We start from the raw sequence: 19,817 nt of genomic DNA on the forward strand, positions 1-19,817 counted from the left end.
GACCATAGGCACAAATAAGTCTCATTGTCCAGTTCCCGTTCTGATATTTGCCCACATCATCTCTAATTGAGAGTGCCTGCCATTCATGAAGATCAGCCTCATATTTAGTCTTTAATACTATGGCTACTCATTGTTTTCCTTGATTGTCATTGCCGTGAATATAACATTTTGTATTTATTGTTCATCAGTTTCAGTCACCCCTATTATGTCGATCTGGTACTTATCCAATACCTCAGCTAGCTCCATTTTTTATGTTGATAGTACCAATCTTGAGCTCTTGTGATATTGAGTTAGGTTTTTTCAGGATTTGTTCCACTGACTTTGCTGGTTCCCTGGAGAAAACAACAGGTGATGCCCCAGCTGGCATGAAATTCTGTCATGTTGTACCATCATTTTATAGTTCTGATCTTACACATGTAATTTTCTTCTGTTATACAGATCACATAAAGTATATACATGAAAAAGGACACTACAAAAGTTAACACTAAGACAAGTTGAATTCTTTATTTGCAATTAGTCTAGAAATGTCATGATGCCAAGTGCTGAATTATGGGTTGGATATATGCCATGCTACACCAGGAGCTTATACTGAACTTTATTTATCCCAAATATAAAACTGTATATATAAATTTCATACTGTCATAGTATTTGTTAGTGTTATCTTAATTTTTTAAACAAATATTTGTATTCAAATTAAATATCGATTCTTTAATGGAAATCTATATTCGTTTTTCTTACAATATGTATATCAGTAAATATTATGATAAAACATTAATTGCTAAAGTTTGATAAACTAAGGATTTAAAAAAAGTAATAAGTTCATTTATTATTGAAAAAAAGTTTTGCTTCAGTTAAAAATAATAATAAATGCAACTTGATTTTTCATTAAAATATTAATTTTCTAGGGAAGGACTCATATTTTTAAAATACATGCACGATCAATGAGTGTTGAGCGTGATATTAGGTTCGAACTTCTAGCCAGACTTTGTCCGAACAGCACAGGTTTGTGATTTTTTTTTGTATGATTATATTCTAAACTAATTGGCTACATTGATATTTGACTGCTTGTTAAGTGTTTTAGGCTGATTTTAAAAAAAATAGTGCTTTCATGATCTTTTTTTTTTAATATTTTTTAAGTATCTTAATAAATAAAAATAAAATGGTACAGTTCCATACCATTTTATTTCATCCATTCTGCACATGATTTGGTTTCTCAGCATTTATTACTCTACATTTGAACTTGGGGAGTGTCCATAGCTCAGTTGGTATAGACAAAGCCCTTTGGTCAGAAAGACCTAGGTTTGATTCATGTTTATGATGAGAAGAACATTTATCAGATATTATTTTGACTAAAGGTGAGTTAGTCTCATATAGAAGTGGAAGTTTTTTTTTCCCTCCCAGAAACTCAGGTTTTTCATCGCTCAAAATAGGCAAACTGGTCCTTTGAACACAGACATCTACAGACATAAATACTGTAGAGCAAAGAAGGCAACGGAAAACCACATTGTACTATAATCAATTCCCTAGTAAAGTAACATGTTGCTACCCCACCAACCACATAAGGTTGAGTTAAATTCCACACACCATTTGAACTTGGAAATCAAATATTTGAGTTTAACGGTCGGGGGGGGGGATGCTTAAGGGTCAAAGCTGTATAACTAAGAGGAGACCTCCACATAGCCTTTAAAGGAATGCGGAGAAACAACTAGAGCTTCTGACCTAATGTCCAATCCTCACCTTCTCGTGGTGCACCCTGTTGGGTATCTTCTTGGATACTGAACGGACGAGGATGGGCTGGCAATTTGGGATTTAGCCGACTGAATTTTATTCTTATTGGTTAAACCAAAATATAGAATGATGGTACAACATGACAAAATTCTATGCCGGCTGGGGCGTCGCCCGGTTAAACAAGGCCCCCGTTGTTTTCGCCAGGGAACCAGGGCGAACAGCGAAAAGTCAGCTACTGGAACAAATCTGAAAATAAACCCCAACTCAACATCACCAGAGTTAAAGATCGGTACTATCAACGTAAGAAGCCTGAATGGCAAAGGAATGGAGCTAGCTGAGGAATTAGATAAGTACCAGATCGACATAATAGGGGTGACTGAAACAAAAAAGACAAAAACTGGTGAGATCTTTCTGAGCAATAAATACAAAATGTTATATTCAGGCAATGACAATCAAGGAAAAGAAGGAGTAGCCATAGTATTCAACACAAAATACGAAGCTAATCTTCTTGAATGGCAGGCAGTCTCAAGAGTGATGTGGGCAAATATGAGAATGGGGAACTGGGCAATGAGACTTATTTGTGCCTATGGTCCCACAGAAGGTTCTACTAAGGAAGAAGTGGTGGAATTTTTTGATGCTTTAGAAAAAGCAACTGACACAATGAAAAATGAAAAGTTGGTCCTTGTTGGGGATCTGAATAGCAGAGTAGGAAATGATTGTCAGACATACAAAAATATTTTGGGAAAATTTGGAGAAAAGAGCAAAGCTAATAATAATGGCAAATACCTGTTGGATTTCTGTTCAGGACATGGACTGGTTATTGCTAACACAATGTTTCAACATAAAAATGTGCACAAATTCACATGGAGAGAAGAGGCAAGGAATAAGAAAAGTCTCATTGACTATGTTATTGTTGATAGTAATGTTTTCTCCCTGGTGCAGGACACGAGTGTATGAAATTTTGAAATTGGAAGAGGTTTTGAAATTGGAAGCAATCACTATTTAGTCTTGAGCATGATAAAATTGAATCTCATATTGAAAAGATTAACATGTAACAAAGTTTTAAAGCAAATAAAAGTTGAGCAGCTCTCAGATGTGAACTGTAGACTAACGTATACAAAGATTATTGAAGAAAAAAATGAAAGAGTTTTAGAACAGGAACCAAACCTTGGAGATTCAGTGGCAAACTTTGAAGAAAACTCTGATTGATGCATGTGGTGAGGTTGTCTGCAAGGATAGAAAAATCAGAACTCCATGGTGGACACAGGAACTTAAAGAAGAAAGCATAGTAAAAGTTTCTTTCAAATAAGTCAGCTTTTGCTTTTAGAGAATACAGAGACAAATGTAAGAAAGCGAAACACTGTGTAAAACTAGCTAAACAAAAGTCATGGAAGGACTTTGGCAAGAACATAGAAAATAAATATCAAGAAGGTGGTAAGCTATTCTGGAGGTTGTTGAAGAAGCTTAGAAATGGAGGAAAGAGTGCTGTAAAAGGAGTTAGAGATGATAAAGGTGACATGAAAATAGAAGAAAAAGATATCCTTAAAGTATGGAGTAATTACTTCGAAAAATTGCTAAATGAAACAAGCAGAGATAGCACAGTGGTAAAAAAACACTCAACAGGCATACAGTCAGGAATACATATCCATACTTGAAGTAGAAAAAGGCAGCAGGAGTAGATGATATTCAACCAGAAATGCTGAAGTATGGTGGTATAAAAGTCTTACAGTGGCTGCACTGCATAGTTCAGAAAGCCTGGACAGAGGGACGAATTCACAATGATTGGAGTAGAGCTCGTAATAGTGCCCCTATATAAAAAGGGAAATAAAACTGAATGTGAGAATTACAGAGATATTTTCCTACTGAGTGTTCCTGGCAAGATCTATGCAAGTATACTTGAGAAACGGTTGAGAAGAATTGTGGAAGAAAAGCTTGGTGAAGAACAAGCTGGATTCAGGCCAAATAGAGGCTATTGTTGGAACGTCCTTCTTGGTTCTATTGTTCGCCATCTTGTTGTAATGTTGTTCTTAATAAAATCAATTAATTGCTGGTTGATTACTAATCAAAATGTAAGGAAATTTATATTTAGATTGGTCTATGTATAATAGTAGAATCGATCTTCAATTAACTTAGCAGTCTCCTTACTCATACAGGCCAAATTTAATATTTTTCACTTAGGGCTCCCGTAAGGTTCGAACTATTTATGAACAGTGTAATGAAAAAGAATCAGGCACACACAATATTGAAATCAATAAAACAAAACATTTAATACAAGGTTATGTGACAAATACATAAATTTAACTCCGAAAATAAGATAATACAATTAACTTAGTTCTTCAGATCAAACATTCGTATTAAATTAGACTTCAAATCATCAGATACAAAATTCACAGTTCTGTCAATAATCAAGATTGTTCACACTGATCAATACCACAGAATTACTTATTAAACAAATTTGCTGGTATTACTCAGTTACACTCTATATTTAACACTTAGCAAGCACTTATAACATTATTAATCACGGCAGTTATTGCTTCAAGGATAATTACTTCGGCTAAATTCAGTGAAATGCCACATTAAATGTTAGGATATTCGAGACGGAACTATCACTTAAACCTTCACACTGAAACAAAATAAAATAGGACTGTTCTTACCGGAATTAATCCTTAGCACATCAAATTCAATGTGAGCACATTTCAAACTTATCTTCACTTATTACTCCAATGGAACACTATTCAAAAGAATTCTTCAAGGAGATAATTGAATTATTATTTGTCGCGCTACACAATTCTAGACTGGCTTACTATAGGGCAGAATAATTATTCCATGTTTACTACTGTATAACAAATTGAGCTTTGTACAATCCTTCTTTAAAGCGATGTAGGAATACGTAGTAATTCTGAATCTTCTATTAATCTTCCGGTCTTTTAGTTAGCCTATTACGGTACTAAATTCCTATTACTGCCACCACTGACTTTACTCTCAGCTATCTGTAAATTTTCTCCTCATCTCCATATGCTTCTCAGTGCTACTACTTGAATTCCGTGCCCTTCAGTGTTCTTGCTTACTTTTACCTCTCGCTTATTTGCCTTCCTTCTTCCCGCTTAAAACTTGTTCACTCCGTCCAACTCATTAATTTCTCCTCTCCCAATTATCGAAGCTCACGCCCTACCTTTTGCGTTCTATTTTATTTCTATCTCCATAGCAACGATCAGAACATTAGCATTACATAAGGTTATACCTTTACACTGAGTAATGAAAAATAATAATAAAAATATTATAGTTACTTAATTTCTCTTTCATTTCATTTACAAATAATAATAATAAAATATATGTTACAGCTTATATAAGTCACATAAAAGTTACATACATAGAATTCTTCATAATATTATTGAAGGAATAAGATAAATGTTATTTACTACAGAGTCCTTTCAATAGTATAATATACATTAAAATTATATAATTAAATAATAGCTGATAAAATTCAAGGATAATACATGAATAATAAATCTTAAGCAAGGGACTAACAAATAATATTTAAACAAGTCTTGCTTAGTATATGGTAGATTATGTTAAATGTGAATGAAGAATAAAAACATACAAAGCAATTTCATTCACAGTTTAACACTATCAGGATCAGATCTTCGCTTTACAACAAATAGTCGAGAAAGCATGGGAATACAACAAAGATCTGTATTTAAGTTTTATTGATCTGGAAAATGCATATGACAATGTGCCAAGAGAGAAGCTATTCAATATGCTACAGTTATATGGTGTCAATGAGACATTATATCAAGCAATACTTAGTCGGCAGTTAGAATTGAAGGAAATACAGGAAGATGGCTTAATGTTAAATCTGGTGTCAGACAAGGATGTACATTATCTATATGGATCACATTATGAAAGAAAGTGGTATTAAACATGATATTAGAATTGGAGCTGTTAATGTCAGCTCTTTGCTTTATGAGGACGATGTTATACTTCTGAATAAATCCGCTACAAGTTTGCAAGATTCTCTGACTAAATTGAATAACTGTTGTAATAGATATGGTATGAAGGTTAGCATTAAAAAGACAAAGACAATGAAAATAGGTAGAATTGTTGAAAATGTCAACTGTGTTGTGAACGGGGAACCTGTGGTACAAGTAAAACATTTCAGCTACTTAGGCACGATTTTTACTGACGATGGTAAATTAAATATGGAAATAGACAACAGTATCAACAAAGCTGGTATGATAGGAATTTAAATGAATAAATTTATATGGAATAAGAGAGAAATTAGTCAGAATACTAAATTAGCTATATACAAGACAGTGTTCAAACCAGTTTTAACTTATGGATCTGAGATCTGGGTCAGAAGTAAAACACTTGACCAAAGACTAGAGACTGCAGATATGAGAGTCCTGAAAAAGATTCAAGACGTGAACAGATGGCATCAATGGCAATATCATATTAAAAATGAGGATATTAGGAAAGAACTTGACATTGTCAGCATCCAGGAATGCATTAGCAGAGCTAATCTCAGGTGGTATGGTCACTTAAACAGAATGGGCGAGGAAAGATTAGCAAAACAAGTGTTCTCTGCCAGGTTGGCAGGAAAACGACCGAGAGGAAGACCAAGATATAGGTGGATTGATACAGTACAATGTGCCTTAGACAATAGAAATAAAAGATCTGATAATGATAATATTGGAGTCTTGACAAGTAATAGACTGATTTTGAGGAAAATTGTAGATAAGAAGTTAATAATTATGTAAATTTTTCATGTAGTACTATCATATCCTGTACACCCCCTTGAGGGTACATGTCAGGAATTTGATGATGATGATTGTTTCCTCTGAATGCAACAGTGTATCTAAGTTTTTTTTTCTCCTTCTCGAAGCTTTTCCCAATTTGAAGCAGAACATGCTGATTTTTATGTCGTTGAAATAAGAAATTCTGCATGGTTCTTTTCAATTTTTGGTAGGTTGAGTGGAAGAACCCAACAATAATTGACAGCCATCAATCATATTTGTCAGTAATGCAAACTGCAGCTTTGAAATAAATGGCAAATGGCTAGCAGGTTCTGCTCTGGTTGCACATAACACAGAATGTCCAATATAATATAATAGTTTCATCTGTTAGATGCCATGCATATTTTGGCTATGTGTTCTGTTGTGTATCACTTGCACTTCTAAAATTAACATGCTACTAATATATAGGATATTATAAATACATCTATATTTTATAGCGAAATGTAAATGAAACAAAGTTTTGAAATTTACTGGGGAGTTTATGAGAATGAAACCATAAGCATCAGAGTTGCTTGCCTTGGCTTTCACTACTTAGAGGACAAGGACTCTGTCTAGGAGCCCATATGTTAGCTCTTTATTAGTGATTACATTGGGTATTACTGGCTTCGCATCTCTTTTGAACTGTTGGTTCTTATCAGAGACCAGGCAGAAATAAGTTTGTCCAATGCACCTGGGGTTGGTAAAATTTATGAGTGACTTAAAAAAAAAGCTCATTGCTCATGACTAGACCTCTTATGAACCTCTTGGCTTTGCTTGCGAACACTGTCAAACACAGCCACAAGCAAAGTACAAGACTGCTGTACATGCTGCCAAGTGGTAGACAAAGGCTACCAACTTGCATGGACTTACCATTATCATTAGAGACCATGCAGAAACATTAGGAGGGCAAGAATTCCTCTGTTCAATATCTTAGCAGCCCTATGGCAGAAAGAAATTCATCTAACTCAACTCTTAGGGTGCATATTCATTTAAAAACATATAGTCTAAAAGGTTTCAATTTGGCTTATTAAAGATATTAATATTGAGTATATTTTTAAGTTTCATTTACATATGGCTATAAAATGCTTTTATATTTTATATGCATATGTAAATATGAAACTTAGTTTTGAAAATATGGATGTATTTATAATATATACCATATTACTACACTAGTGGCCAAAATTGTGGAAACCTTTTGGAAAAAGTGTATTTCTGAGGTTTGATGGATCATAACACCACTTTTTTTTGGAGTAATACCATAAAATTATATATCATTGGAAAGATAATTTAATCAAGAATGTAATGCAATAACTTTTATGAAGGATTTTTTATTAGAACAGCAAGAAGAAAAAGTGAAAGTGAAAAAGAAAGTAAAGAAGAAAAGTGAAACATAGAAAAAATGAGATATACAAAAATTCTCACAATGTGAGTTAATACTTAGTTGGGTAACCTTTAGCGTTAATTACAACACCTTCCCATGGAGTGAACCAAGTTTTTTAGTTCTGCAGCTGTTATAATGTGAAACCAAGATTGAATTATTGCTTCTATTAATTGAATTTTATTGGTGGGTTGCTTCTGACTAACAAGTTTCTTTAGTCGGCTCCATAGATTTTCGATTGGGTTAAGGTCTGGGCTATTCCCAGGCCATTCCAGCAGTGGAATATGATTATCCTGAAACCACTTTTTGCACACAGCAGCAACATGACATGGAGCTGAATCCTTTTGAAATATAAATGCTTCATTATCTTGGAAAAGTTCACGTGCAGAAGGTTTCAGTTTGGGCTCAAGTATTTCATTTATGTATTTTTGGGCATTTTTATTCCCATTAATCATGCAAATTCTGCCCACACCTTTTGATGTCATACAACCCCAGATTATAATACTAAGTGGGTGTTTCACGGTAGGTGTAATGCAATCAGGATGCAAATCTTCTCAGATTCTTCTCCTTACGTATTTTATGCCATCACTACCAAACAGGGAGATTTTGGTCTCATCACTCCAAATAACACTGTCCCGTTGTTCTGCTGTCCAGTTAACATGGGTTATAGCCCAGTTTAATCTTTTCAACCTTCGTTTGAGAGATAAAAATGGCTTTTTTCGTGGAATTCCTGCAGTCCTTGCACTCAACTTCACATTGTATTGTGCCATTTCATCTTGTATACACTCAGATGATTTCTTCTGTCACGTAGGCACAGTCTCTCAATTATTCTATCATCGCTTGCTGTTGTGCACCTTTTCCTGCCTTTACCAGTCTGGTTGTGTAGTGACTGGGTCTCCTTATACCTCATCAAAAATTTAGAAATGCCACCTTTGGTTAAGTTTCCACCAATTTTTCTTCTAATTTCTTCATAACTGTAGCATTGTTCACTTAATAGTACTATTTTACATCGCTTTCTGGGTGACCACTCAACTCTTTGCGCCATTTCTTTAATTTTATTACATTTTACAAAAACACAAAAAAAATCCAACTAACTTGATAGCAATCACATAACACACTGACAAATGCCCTCCTCTCAGCACCAATACATGACATCAATAGTTGAAGCCTACTGTAGCCTTATTGGCTCATTGCCAAAACAAGATGACACCTGATTGGCTCCCTAAACACTCATGCTCATTGGCTACATTCAAATGAAGGAAAGCTACTTCATATCAACCTAAGCAAGTTGTGCATCTTTTTTCTGGTTATTCTATAACTTTTCATAGAATACAGATAATTGAAACTTTGTTGCATTACATTCTTGATTAAATTATCTTTCCATTGATATATAATTTTGTGGCGTTATGAGCCATCAAACCTCAAAAATACACTTTTTCCAAAAGGTTTCCACAATTGGCCACTAGTGTATCTTAACTAAGCCAATTTAAAGCCTTTTTTATAACAGTTCACTTACAGTGAATTTAACTTTCTGGCATAGGATTGCTATGGATTGTAGAGGGTTTTTCTGCCCGGTCTCTGATCGGAAATTACAGTTTAAAACAGCTGTCAGACCTGTGAAATCTAATAAAAGGCAAACACATATTGACTCCTGAACAGACTCTGTCTTCTTTAAATAGCATAAGCCAAGGCAACTCTGCCAAATGTTACGTTCTCATAAGCTGCTAAATTTAGAAACTTAAGTTTCATTTACATTTGGCTATAAAATATGGATACATTTGATAATATCCTCCATATTAATATTATAAATAAGCTAAACAGAAGCTTTTTAGATTCTATACCTCATTTTATATAACATATTAGTGTCCTGTGTTCTCTCAGTCTCCTGTTAGCTCTGGAATGCAAGGCAGTGCTCATACCTTCCTATTCATGTGTTTCTTCTTTGCTTCCTCCCTCTTGAGAGAAGCCACTCTCTTTGCCTTTACACATGATTAATAATGTTTTTTTTTTTTTTTCAAAAGCATTTCACTAATTAGATTTTGTATTTTTGCTCCTGAGGATAGAGGGTAGGTGGAATGAAAGTGAAAAGGAGAAACAGATTCATAGGATTGCTTTGTATGTTTCAAGGAGTTTATTGGAAAATAGAATAATAGATGCCAGTCCATTAGAGAAATACTCATGGAAATACAGGCAGAAAGACATAAGGCTGAATTGCCTTTTTTCTGGCCATCATCAAGAATTTTTATGTAGGTTTTTGATGCACTGCTCACCTATAAGATTGGGCAGTTTTGGAATTACTGTTTCTGGATGGGCTAAGTAGCACCTTAAGTGAAAAAGGGTGACGATTTTTTTTAGATGTGATGTGTTTATGCCTGGAAAGGCTAGAGATAAATATTGACTCCAAAAAAGAGAGCTGATCCTGTCTGGTAAGTTGCGTATTATCAGAGGGAAGGGAAAATGAATTGAGATCTTTTTTTGCAAGGTAGAAATAAGACTTTTGTAACATTGAAGGCAAGTAGGTTATCCTCTCCCCCATTGGAGAAAAATAATAAGATGTGATTTATCTTAGCTGTTTATGCAGGAATCATGGCAGAATGCCACCTTCTGTAGAAGTTGCAGTTAACAGTCTTTGCAAGGGAACCAAAAGGCACAACCTACAACTTTTACAGGAGAGAGAGTTTCCTGCATTTAGCCTCTTTGGACTCAGGTGTAGATTTTTGATTGTTGTTTTGCACTTCAGCATAGACTAAGAATGAGAGTTGAGTTATTGTCTCAAGCCACTTAAAGTATGTCAAATTTTTCTCTAGGACTTGATGCTATTGTAGTGCCAAAAGGCACAATGTTTAGAATGGCTGAGAAGAGGATTGTCTGGGCTATTGCGAGGAGCAATGACCTCAACAGTATAAAGAGCCAAGCGGCTTTTTTTTTTTTTGGCAGCGTAAATTAAGTTAAGGGGATAATAAATCCCTCATTATTTTAAAGCCGGATACGAAACTCAGAGATTGAAATCTAAGAGTTTCGTACCGAAAAACTATCGGCGAGTTCTAGCGTAAGTCAACACCTGGGTAGTACAACACTAGGCCAACTCAGAGCAGAGGTGGAGCAAACTCCGTCACTATTCGTAATATTTTCTCATAATGTAAAATGCAGCTCCTAGAAGATGTATTACTGTTTTACATTATGAGGAGAGGTCACTACCCAGACTGGTTTCGACCTTTATTGAGGTCTCATCAGTGAGTAGGTAGACCTGAATAATACCAAGGTTTAAGTGAAACGAACTGGTATACCCATCCGAAAACTCTTAGATTTCGATCTCCGAGTTTCGTATCCGGCTTTAAAATAATGAGGGATTTATTATCCCCTTAACTTGACTTCTATAGTATATTTGAAAGGAGAAAACAGTGAAAATAGTGAGGATTATTGTACTCTACTTGGGAAGATGAGCGATTTTGCTTTTCATAGCTTTGCTGCGATATGTTGTACTATTGCAGCAAAGTTTCCCAAAATTTCTTTAAAATAAATGTAGATAACTCCAAGTGCATATCAGAAACCAGGTGATTTTAATTGACACTTGTACTTAATAGGTTATTTTTTTTACTATAGATAAGCTGTGAAAAAATTATGCTGCATGATTTTCTCATGTATTAAAAATGAACCAAAAATTAGAATACCGAGCTTATTTGTGCTTTCACTGTTATGATACCTTCCTTCTATGTACTTATGCATTGATAATCTGCTTATTTCTCACCATTATTTTAATTTTTTCCGCGTCTGTAGACGAAACACGGAACTTTTTTCAAGCCACTTCAGGCCTCCAACATGAAGGTTAGTGGTCTCTAACCTAAAGACATCTGTCCCTGCAGGCTCTGATATTAGAATATTGGATCACAAGAAATTATATTCTTGGTTTAATCCTTTTGTTCACACTAAATTTCTTTTCACAACTAGGCTACTTGTGTATACTGCTTGTAAAGAAGTCAACAGATACCATAGTGTGAGGAACAAACAGCCATGGCACCAGCATACTTTCCACAAGTGTACGATAGTGATCATCATCATTAAATTCCTGACATGTACTCTCAAGGGGTGTACAGGATATTATAATACTACATGAAAAATTTACATCATTACTAACTTCCTATCTACAATTTTCCTCAAAATCAGTCTGTCACTTGTCAAGACTCCAACATTATCAGATCTTATATTTCTATCGTCTAAGTTACTTTGTACAGTAACAATCAAATTATGTCTTGGTCTTCCTCTGGGTTGTTTTCCTGCCAACATGACAGAGAACACTTGTTTTGCTAATCTTTCCTTGCCCATTCTGTTTAAGTGACCATACCACCTGAGATTAGCTCTGCTAACCCATTCCTGGATGCTGACGATGTCAAGTTCTTTCCTAATATCCTCGTTTTTAATAGGATATTGAAATTGATGCCATCTGTTCAGGACTCTCATAACTGCGATCTCTAGTCTTTGGTCAAATGTTTTACTTCTGACCCAGCTCTCAGATCCATAAGTTAAAACTGGTTTGAACACTGTCTTGCATATAGCTAATTTAGTGTTCCAACTAATTTCTCTCTTATTCCATATGAATTTATTCAATTGACTTCCTACCATACCAGCTTTGTTGTTTCTGTTGTCTATTTCCATATTTAATTTACCATCTTCACTAAAAATCGTACCTAAGTAATTGAAATGTTTTATTTGTTCCACAGTTTCTCCGTTCACAACACAGTTGACATTTTCAACGATACTACCTATTTTCATTGTATTGCTGACCTTCATACCATATCTATTACAACAGTTATTCAATTTAGTCAGGCAAACTTGTAGCGGATTTATTTAGAAGTATAACATCATCCGCATAAAGCAAAGAGCTGACATTAACATCACCAATTCTGATATCATGTTTAATACCACTTTCCTTCATAATGTGATCCATATAAATAATGAATAACAGAGGAGGTAATGTACATACTTGTCTCACAACATCTTCCTGTACTTCCTTCATTTCTAACTGCTGACTTGCAACTCAAATATAGACTTAAGTATTTCTTGTGACCCATTGACACCATATAACTGTAGTGTATTGAATAGCTTCTCTCTTGGCACCTTGTCGTTTGCCTTTTCCAGATAGACAAAACTTAAATACAGATCTTTGTTATATTCCAATGCTTTCTCAACTATTTGTCATAAAGTGAAGATCTGATCCTGACAGTCTCTATTTGGCCTGAATCCAGCTTGTTCTTCACCAAGCTTTTCTTCCACAATTCTTCTCAACTGTTTCTCGAGTATACTTGCATAGATCTTGCCAGGAACAATCAGTAGGGAAATACCTCTGTAATTCTCACATTCAGTTTTATTTCCCTTCTTATATATGGGTACTATTAGCGCTCTACTCCAATCATCGGGAATTCGTCCCTCTGTCCAGACTTTCTGAACTATGCAGTGCAGCCACTGTAAGACTTTTATACCACCATACTTCAGCATTTCTAGCTGAATATCATCTACACCTGCTGCTGTTCCAGATTTCAGGTCTTTGATAGCTTTTTCTACTTCAAAGTATGGATATGTATTCCTGACTGTATCCCTTTTGAGTGTTTTTTACCACTGTGCTATCACTGCTTGTTTCATTTAGCAATTTTTCGAAGTAATTAATCCATACTTCAAGGATATCTTTTTCTTCCGTTCTCATGTCACCTTTATCATCTCTCCTTTTACAGCACTCTTTCCTTCGTTTCTAAGCTTCTTCAACTACCTCCAGAATATTTTGCCACCTTCTTGATATTTATTTTCTATGTTCTTGCCAAAGTCCTCCCATGACTTTTCTTTAGTTAGTTTTAGAGAGTGTTTCAGTTTCTTACATTCGTCTCTGTATTCTCTAAGAGCAAAAGCTGACTTATTTACCAGGAACTTTTAATATGCTTTCTTTTTTTCCTTCACTGCCTCTTTAACTTCCTGTGTCCACCATAGAGTTCTGATTTTTCTATCCTTGCAGACAACCTCACCACATGCCTCGCTAGCTGAATCAATCAGCTAGCGAAGCCTTAAAGAAAACAGGGTTTTCTTTAAGGCTTCCCACTGAATCTCCAAGGTTTCGTTCCTGTTCTCAAACTCTTTCATTTTTTTTTCTTCAATAATCTTTGTGTATTTATGTCTACAGTTCACATCTGAGAGGTACTCGACTTTTATTCACTTTAAAACTTTCTTACATGTTCTTCTTTTCAATATGAAATTCAATTTTATCCTGCTCAAGACTAAATAGTGATCGTTTCCAATTTCAAATCCTCTGTACACTTTGGTGTCCTGCACCAGGGAGAAAACATCACTATCAACAATAACATAGTCAATGAGACTTTTCTTATTCCTTGCCTCTTCTCTCCATGTGAATTTGTGCACATTTTTATGTTGGAACATGGTGTTAGTAGTAACCAGTCCATGTCCTGAGCAGAAATCCAACAGGTATTTGCCTTTATTCTTTATTAGCTTTGCCTTTTTCTCCAAATTTTTCCGAAATATTTTTGTATGTCTGACAATCATTTCCTACTCTGCTATTTAGATCCCCAACAATGACTAAATTTTCCATTTTCATTGTGTCAGTTGCTTTTTCTAAAGCATCAAAAAATTCGTCCCCTTCTACCTTAGTGGAAGCTTCTGTGGGACCATAGAAGGTTCCACTTCCTGCCATTGAATTAGATTAGCCTCATATTTTGTGTTGAATACTATGGCTACTCCTCCTTTTCCTTGATTGTCATTGCCTGAATATAACATTTTGTATTTATTGCTCGGAAAGATCTCGCCAGTTTGTCTTTTTTGTTTCAGTTACCTGTTATGTCAATCTGGTACTTATCTAATTCCTCAGCTAGCTCCATTTCTTTGCCATTCAGGATTCTTACGTTGATAGTAGCGATCTTTAACTCTGGCGATGTTGAGTTGGGGTGTGTTTTCAGATTTGTTCCAGTAGCTAATTTTTTCTCTGTTCACCCTGGTTCCCTGACGAAAACAATGGGGCCTTGTTTAACCGGGCGACGCCCCAGCCGGCATGAAATTTTATCATGTTATACCATCATTTTTTTTATTTTGGTTTAACCAATAAGAATACAATTTGTTCGGCTAAATCCCAAATTGCCAGCCCATCCTCGTTCGTTCAGTATCATGGAAGATACCCAACAGGATGCACCACGAGAAGGTGAGGATTGGACATTAGGTCAGAAGCCCTGGTCAGTTCTCCACATTCCTTTAAAGGATAGATGGAGGTCTCCTCTCAGTTATACAGCTTTGACCCTTAAGCCCCTGTGTACGACAGTAATCAATGGTAATTTTGGACCATTCTTCCTGTAAGTATGTAATGAGATCCTGGACTGTTGTGGGACGGAGGCTAATCAAGTGCAGTTACGTTCACATCCACAAACCACACAGTCACAGCAGCAGCCTTCTGACACGGTGCATTATCTTGCTGAAAGAGACAGTGATCAGTTCTGTAGGAAGCATTGCATTGGCCAGAATGTTCAGATGCCTCTCCGAATTCAATGTTCGTGGCGCCATAAAAAAGAGGTCTGAGGTGAAACCAGGAAAAACAAGATCATGCCCCACACCGCTACCTCCGAATTTCATAGTCGGGGTTATGCACTGTGGTAAGAGACGTTCACTTCGCATCCACCACACCAACACCCATCCATCTGCTTGGTAAAAGGGTGCCACGTGATTCAGTTTTCCAAGCTCTTTGCAACACTGAAAATGATGATGATGCATCTTCGTTCAGGTAATGTGGGCCTTGCACATATCCGTCCTACCATGGAAACCCATGTTGTGAACCTTGGTTCTGAATGTTTTTGTGCAGATTCTTTTCCAGTCAATGCCCAGAACTCTGCATTCCACGTGGTGGTTTTTATTTATTTTCCCTTCTTAGCAATCTACAGTCACATTCAGTGTGGCGGGTAGCACTTTCAGATGACTCCCTGTGCTTCCATCTCAGTATGGTATCACTGATTGTTGAGCTGGGATGGCCCAATTTGTTAACGATTTGCTCAACAGATAGGCATTTTATCACATCTCTTTCAAACTGTCGCTTCCCTTCTCCCAGCCATTTTAACCCATACATAGTTGCACAGACTTGGGAGTATCATATTCCTCCAGTTTGCACCTGCTACAATGGTAAAATGCACCTTGAAGATGGTGTCTGTTGACTTCTTTCTAAGCACTGTATAGGGCTAATGACTTTATATTAATTGCCTTCAGTATCTTATAATGCAAAACACACACCTTTTTGGGTGTGTATAATGCTATGCATTGTGGGAAGAGCCACTACCCTGACTGGTTTCAACTTTTATTGAGATCTTGTGAGTGGGAGTCAGACCTAGAAGACCATGGTTGAAGTAATGAAATCATGTTTTCCATATTACTTTAACTGAGTATCTCTTCTGTAACTTAGTCATGAGGATACTTCATGCACATACTTTGTTTGCTTACACTTGAATAAAATATTAAGCAAGAATATAATTTCTTGGCATCTTTAACGTGCCTCGTAAAAGACTTTCAAGAATGGGATCATGATGTTCCAGATACGGAGATATGTTTAGAGCTTAAAGATTAAGGTATGACACTTCAGATCAGATGTGTTTCCTGATATGTAGGGATGATCAGCTGGTTCTGACCAGGATTATCATCCTTATTTTTAATACATCCAAACTCCAACATTAGGAAAAGCAGGATATCTGAGCTCTCCTGTTAAGCTCTACATCCTTAATCCACTAAGATGCTATAAGCATGCTTAACTTGGTAATGAGGAGCATGTTAATAAATTTCTCTTTGCAAAGAAACCTAAATGTGTAAACTGTGAGCAAGACCATCCAGCATGGTTGAAGGATGAAAAAGAAGACAAGATATCTCATAATATGATGCAAAGAGGAATCCATTCATCACAACACCTGTTTTGAAATCCTCCTAGGCTAAGAAGTTAAGTGACACAATCATGTATGTCTTTTACACCATCTGATAATTTCAGCAAATCTGAACTTTGTGAGTGCTTCTTTTCAGAGCACATTAGTCACCTGACTATTTAAAATCTCATTCCTGAAACATCTAAAATGATACTGTCCATTGAGAACCCATTTGTCAATAAAAATTATGGTATCACTGAAAGAAAAGCCACCAGGCATCCCACAAAAAATGGATACTTCTGTACAGAATGCGAACTAAACACAAGAGAAAGTGTCAACTTTGTTGTGGTAACATTTAGGCTTTGAACTTGAAAAAAAGTCAATTGCTTGGTTAAGAGGTCTTGCATAGCATTTAAAGAGGGGTTGTGATGAGTGTGTAGCTAATATGTTTTGAAAAGGAGTTAGGTAACTTATCAATAGCAATTGAAGTAAAGAGGAGATAGGGTCTCCTAGGAACTGATCCGGAACCCAAGTTGATAGCAAGAGAATTTGCAGAGTAAATTTATGAAAACATGGTGCAGAAAGTTTCTGGACATTTTGCAGTAGATAGGACTCAGCATAGCTTCAAGGGAGATGACCGTCATAAGCCTTTTTAAGATCCAGGTAAGTCATAAGAAAAGACCTAAATTGGTATTGAGATCCAAATACAAAAATGAACATTTTCCCAGCACATTCATTCCTGGGGATCAAGCCCATTTAGCTAAAGTTATGCTGGATGTTTGAAGATGTTTAGCTGATACCTTATGAAGAAAACGTAGAAGCATCTGTAACTGAATGATAATAGGAAGATGCATCTGTACCTTCCAGTGGAATGAACACTATCCTAGACTGGCAAAGACAGTGGTAGGCATGTGGTAAACAGAAGGAAAAGATGAACATGAAATGACTTTTGTCTGTGTTTCAAGAAGTAAATCTTGAACCTCCAAATGAACAAGACTAGATTGCTAAATTCCTTAATAGAAATTTAGCATTCTAGTCTTGTAGCCAAAGTGGCTAAGAAAGACTATATCGTTAGAAGGAAAAGATTATTATAAAAGTTCTGTAAGAATATCATTCTGGAGCAAGTGATACACATCTATGTTGAAGCATCTCTCATGGGCAGGTAATACCTTTGTACCATCTATCCTATGCTAAGCATCTTCCTAATACCATCTCGGGGGAAGAAGCAGGAGCAGTATAAGTCAATCCCTTCTTCGAGAAAGTCTTACATCTTGGGATCAACCTTCTCTCACTTAACGGAGTTCTATTACAGCTAAGTTGCATCATTATCTGGAAAAGGAATTTGTCAAGCAGCACTCTACTTCCCTACTAGAAAACTATGCTATATCCCTTCACTCCATTTTGGATTGACAAATTTCTTTTCCAGATAATGATGCAACTTAGCTGTAATTGAACTCCGTTAAGTGAGAGAAGGTTGATCCCAAGATGCAAGATTTTCTCGAAGAAGGGATTGACTTATACTGCTCCTGCTTCTTCCCCCGAGATGGTATTGGGAAGATGCTTAGCAGAGGGTAGATGGTACAAAGGTATTACCTGCCCTTGAGAGATGCTTCAACGTAGATGTATGTCTCCTCATCACTAGCTCTCTGTAGGATAGTAGTTGACAGTGCAACCCATTTGCTGCTCTTATACATCTAAGCAGAACTTCTGCCAAAACTTTGTTAACATGAGCTGTTGCGTATTAGTATTGATACCATGGTAGGCCAAGGGCCTATCTTAAGACAACATACCATTCACATCTCACCTAAAGATAATCACAGACTCATGTTAGGATTTGAACCTTCAGCCTGTTTGCTGGAGAGTGGGTTCACTGTCTATTAAATCAGTGAGACTTGTAGGCCTAACTAGGTTAAATTCTGATATTACTGATTTAGGCCACCACGTTATGTGTGTGGGGTTAACTGTGGTCATTCTGGAGCAATTCTATCCTACTTCAAGTTGGCAAGCCCTTTTCACTCCTCTATCTCCAGCCAACAGGCATTAAAACTGAAAGAAGCTGTCTAGGAGTTGAACCAACACAGATGTGCCTTCCATAGTCCTCGAAGAAAAGGATGTAGGTGAGTTTCATAGTACAGTGTAATATCACCACTGTGTTTACTGGAAGCTTGGAATGGAAAATCTTGTTTTGAATTCCACAGCAGAGTCCTACTTTACTTTTTTTTTCCACTTCTTCCAGCATACAGCGCTAGTCATATTTTCAAAGTTACATCAAACATATGGAGAAATTAAACATTTTTTATTTCTGAGGTGTAACTTTGAAACATTCTGCAGAGTGGCTGTTAGATAGTGTACTGGACCAAACCTGATGGTGATGCTTACAGGTCAAGCAGCAAATCTTACAGCTACTAGTTTGTGGGGAAAAGAATGGGGAGGAGATGGCACTGCAGCAGACCATGGTCAAATTTTACATATGGATAGCTTATGGTATAATCCATGTCCTTCCCACTTTAATCTTACCTTAAAACAACAGCCACTTATGGATTGCCCTTTTTTCACACAAGCATTCTCTAAAATACTCTTGATCCTTCTACATATACTGTGGATGAAGTTTTGTCATTTAACTAATTCAAATACATCAGAGTTGGCATTTTCTCATATAGAAAAATAATCACACAACCATTCTCATGTATTGGTTGTCTGGGACTTCACAAATATAGTCTCATTTCCAACCTCAATGATGTTCAGAGGCAGATATTTTACATTCACAATTCCGTTTGACTTTCTTGTTCCAACTGCAGGTGATCTGGTAAGCATAGAGCTCAGGCATTTGTTATATTGCCAAGTGAACTTCCACAAATTGTTCATAGAACCTATCAGAAAATCAGATGATTCTAACTGCTCTCTAAAATATTCTTGATCCTTCTATGTTTTGTCCTTCAGGTAATTCAAATGCCACAGGGTTGATTTCTTCTCATATGGAACAAGAATGACACAGCCACATTCTCATGTACCACTTGTCTTGCATAGTAAGAGTACCAATGTAGTTATTTTTCTGTC

General features: G+C 36.1%; 1 protein-coding gene across 1 annotated transcript in view; it reads left to right on the forward strand.

Annotated features, from left to right (window-relative positions):
- Rpt1 (26S proteasome regulatory subunit Rpt1) overlaps positions 1-19,817 on the forward strand; it is a 138,567-nt gene that overhangs the window by 108,740 nt on the left and 10,010 nt on the right. Inside the window, exon 9 of the mRNA XM_090394746.1 lies at positions 906-1,002. Within this exon, the coding sequence (XP_090250872.1) occupies positions 906-1,002 (97 nt within the window). The remainder of the gene's footprint in view (positions 1-905; positions 1,003-19,817) is intronic.

The sequence above is a fragment of the Typopeltis vanoorti genome, chromosome 6 (assembly GCF_054136105.1).
Source record: "Typopeltis vanoorti isolate ZY-2024b chromosome 6, IOZ_Tvanoo_1.0, whole genome shotgun sequence".
In the NCBI taxonomy this organism is placed as follows: Eukaryota; Metazoa; Arthropoda; class Arachnida; order Uropygi; family Thelyphonidae; genus Typopeltis; species Typopeltis vanoorti.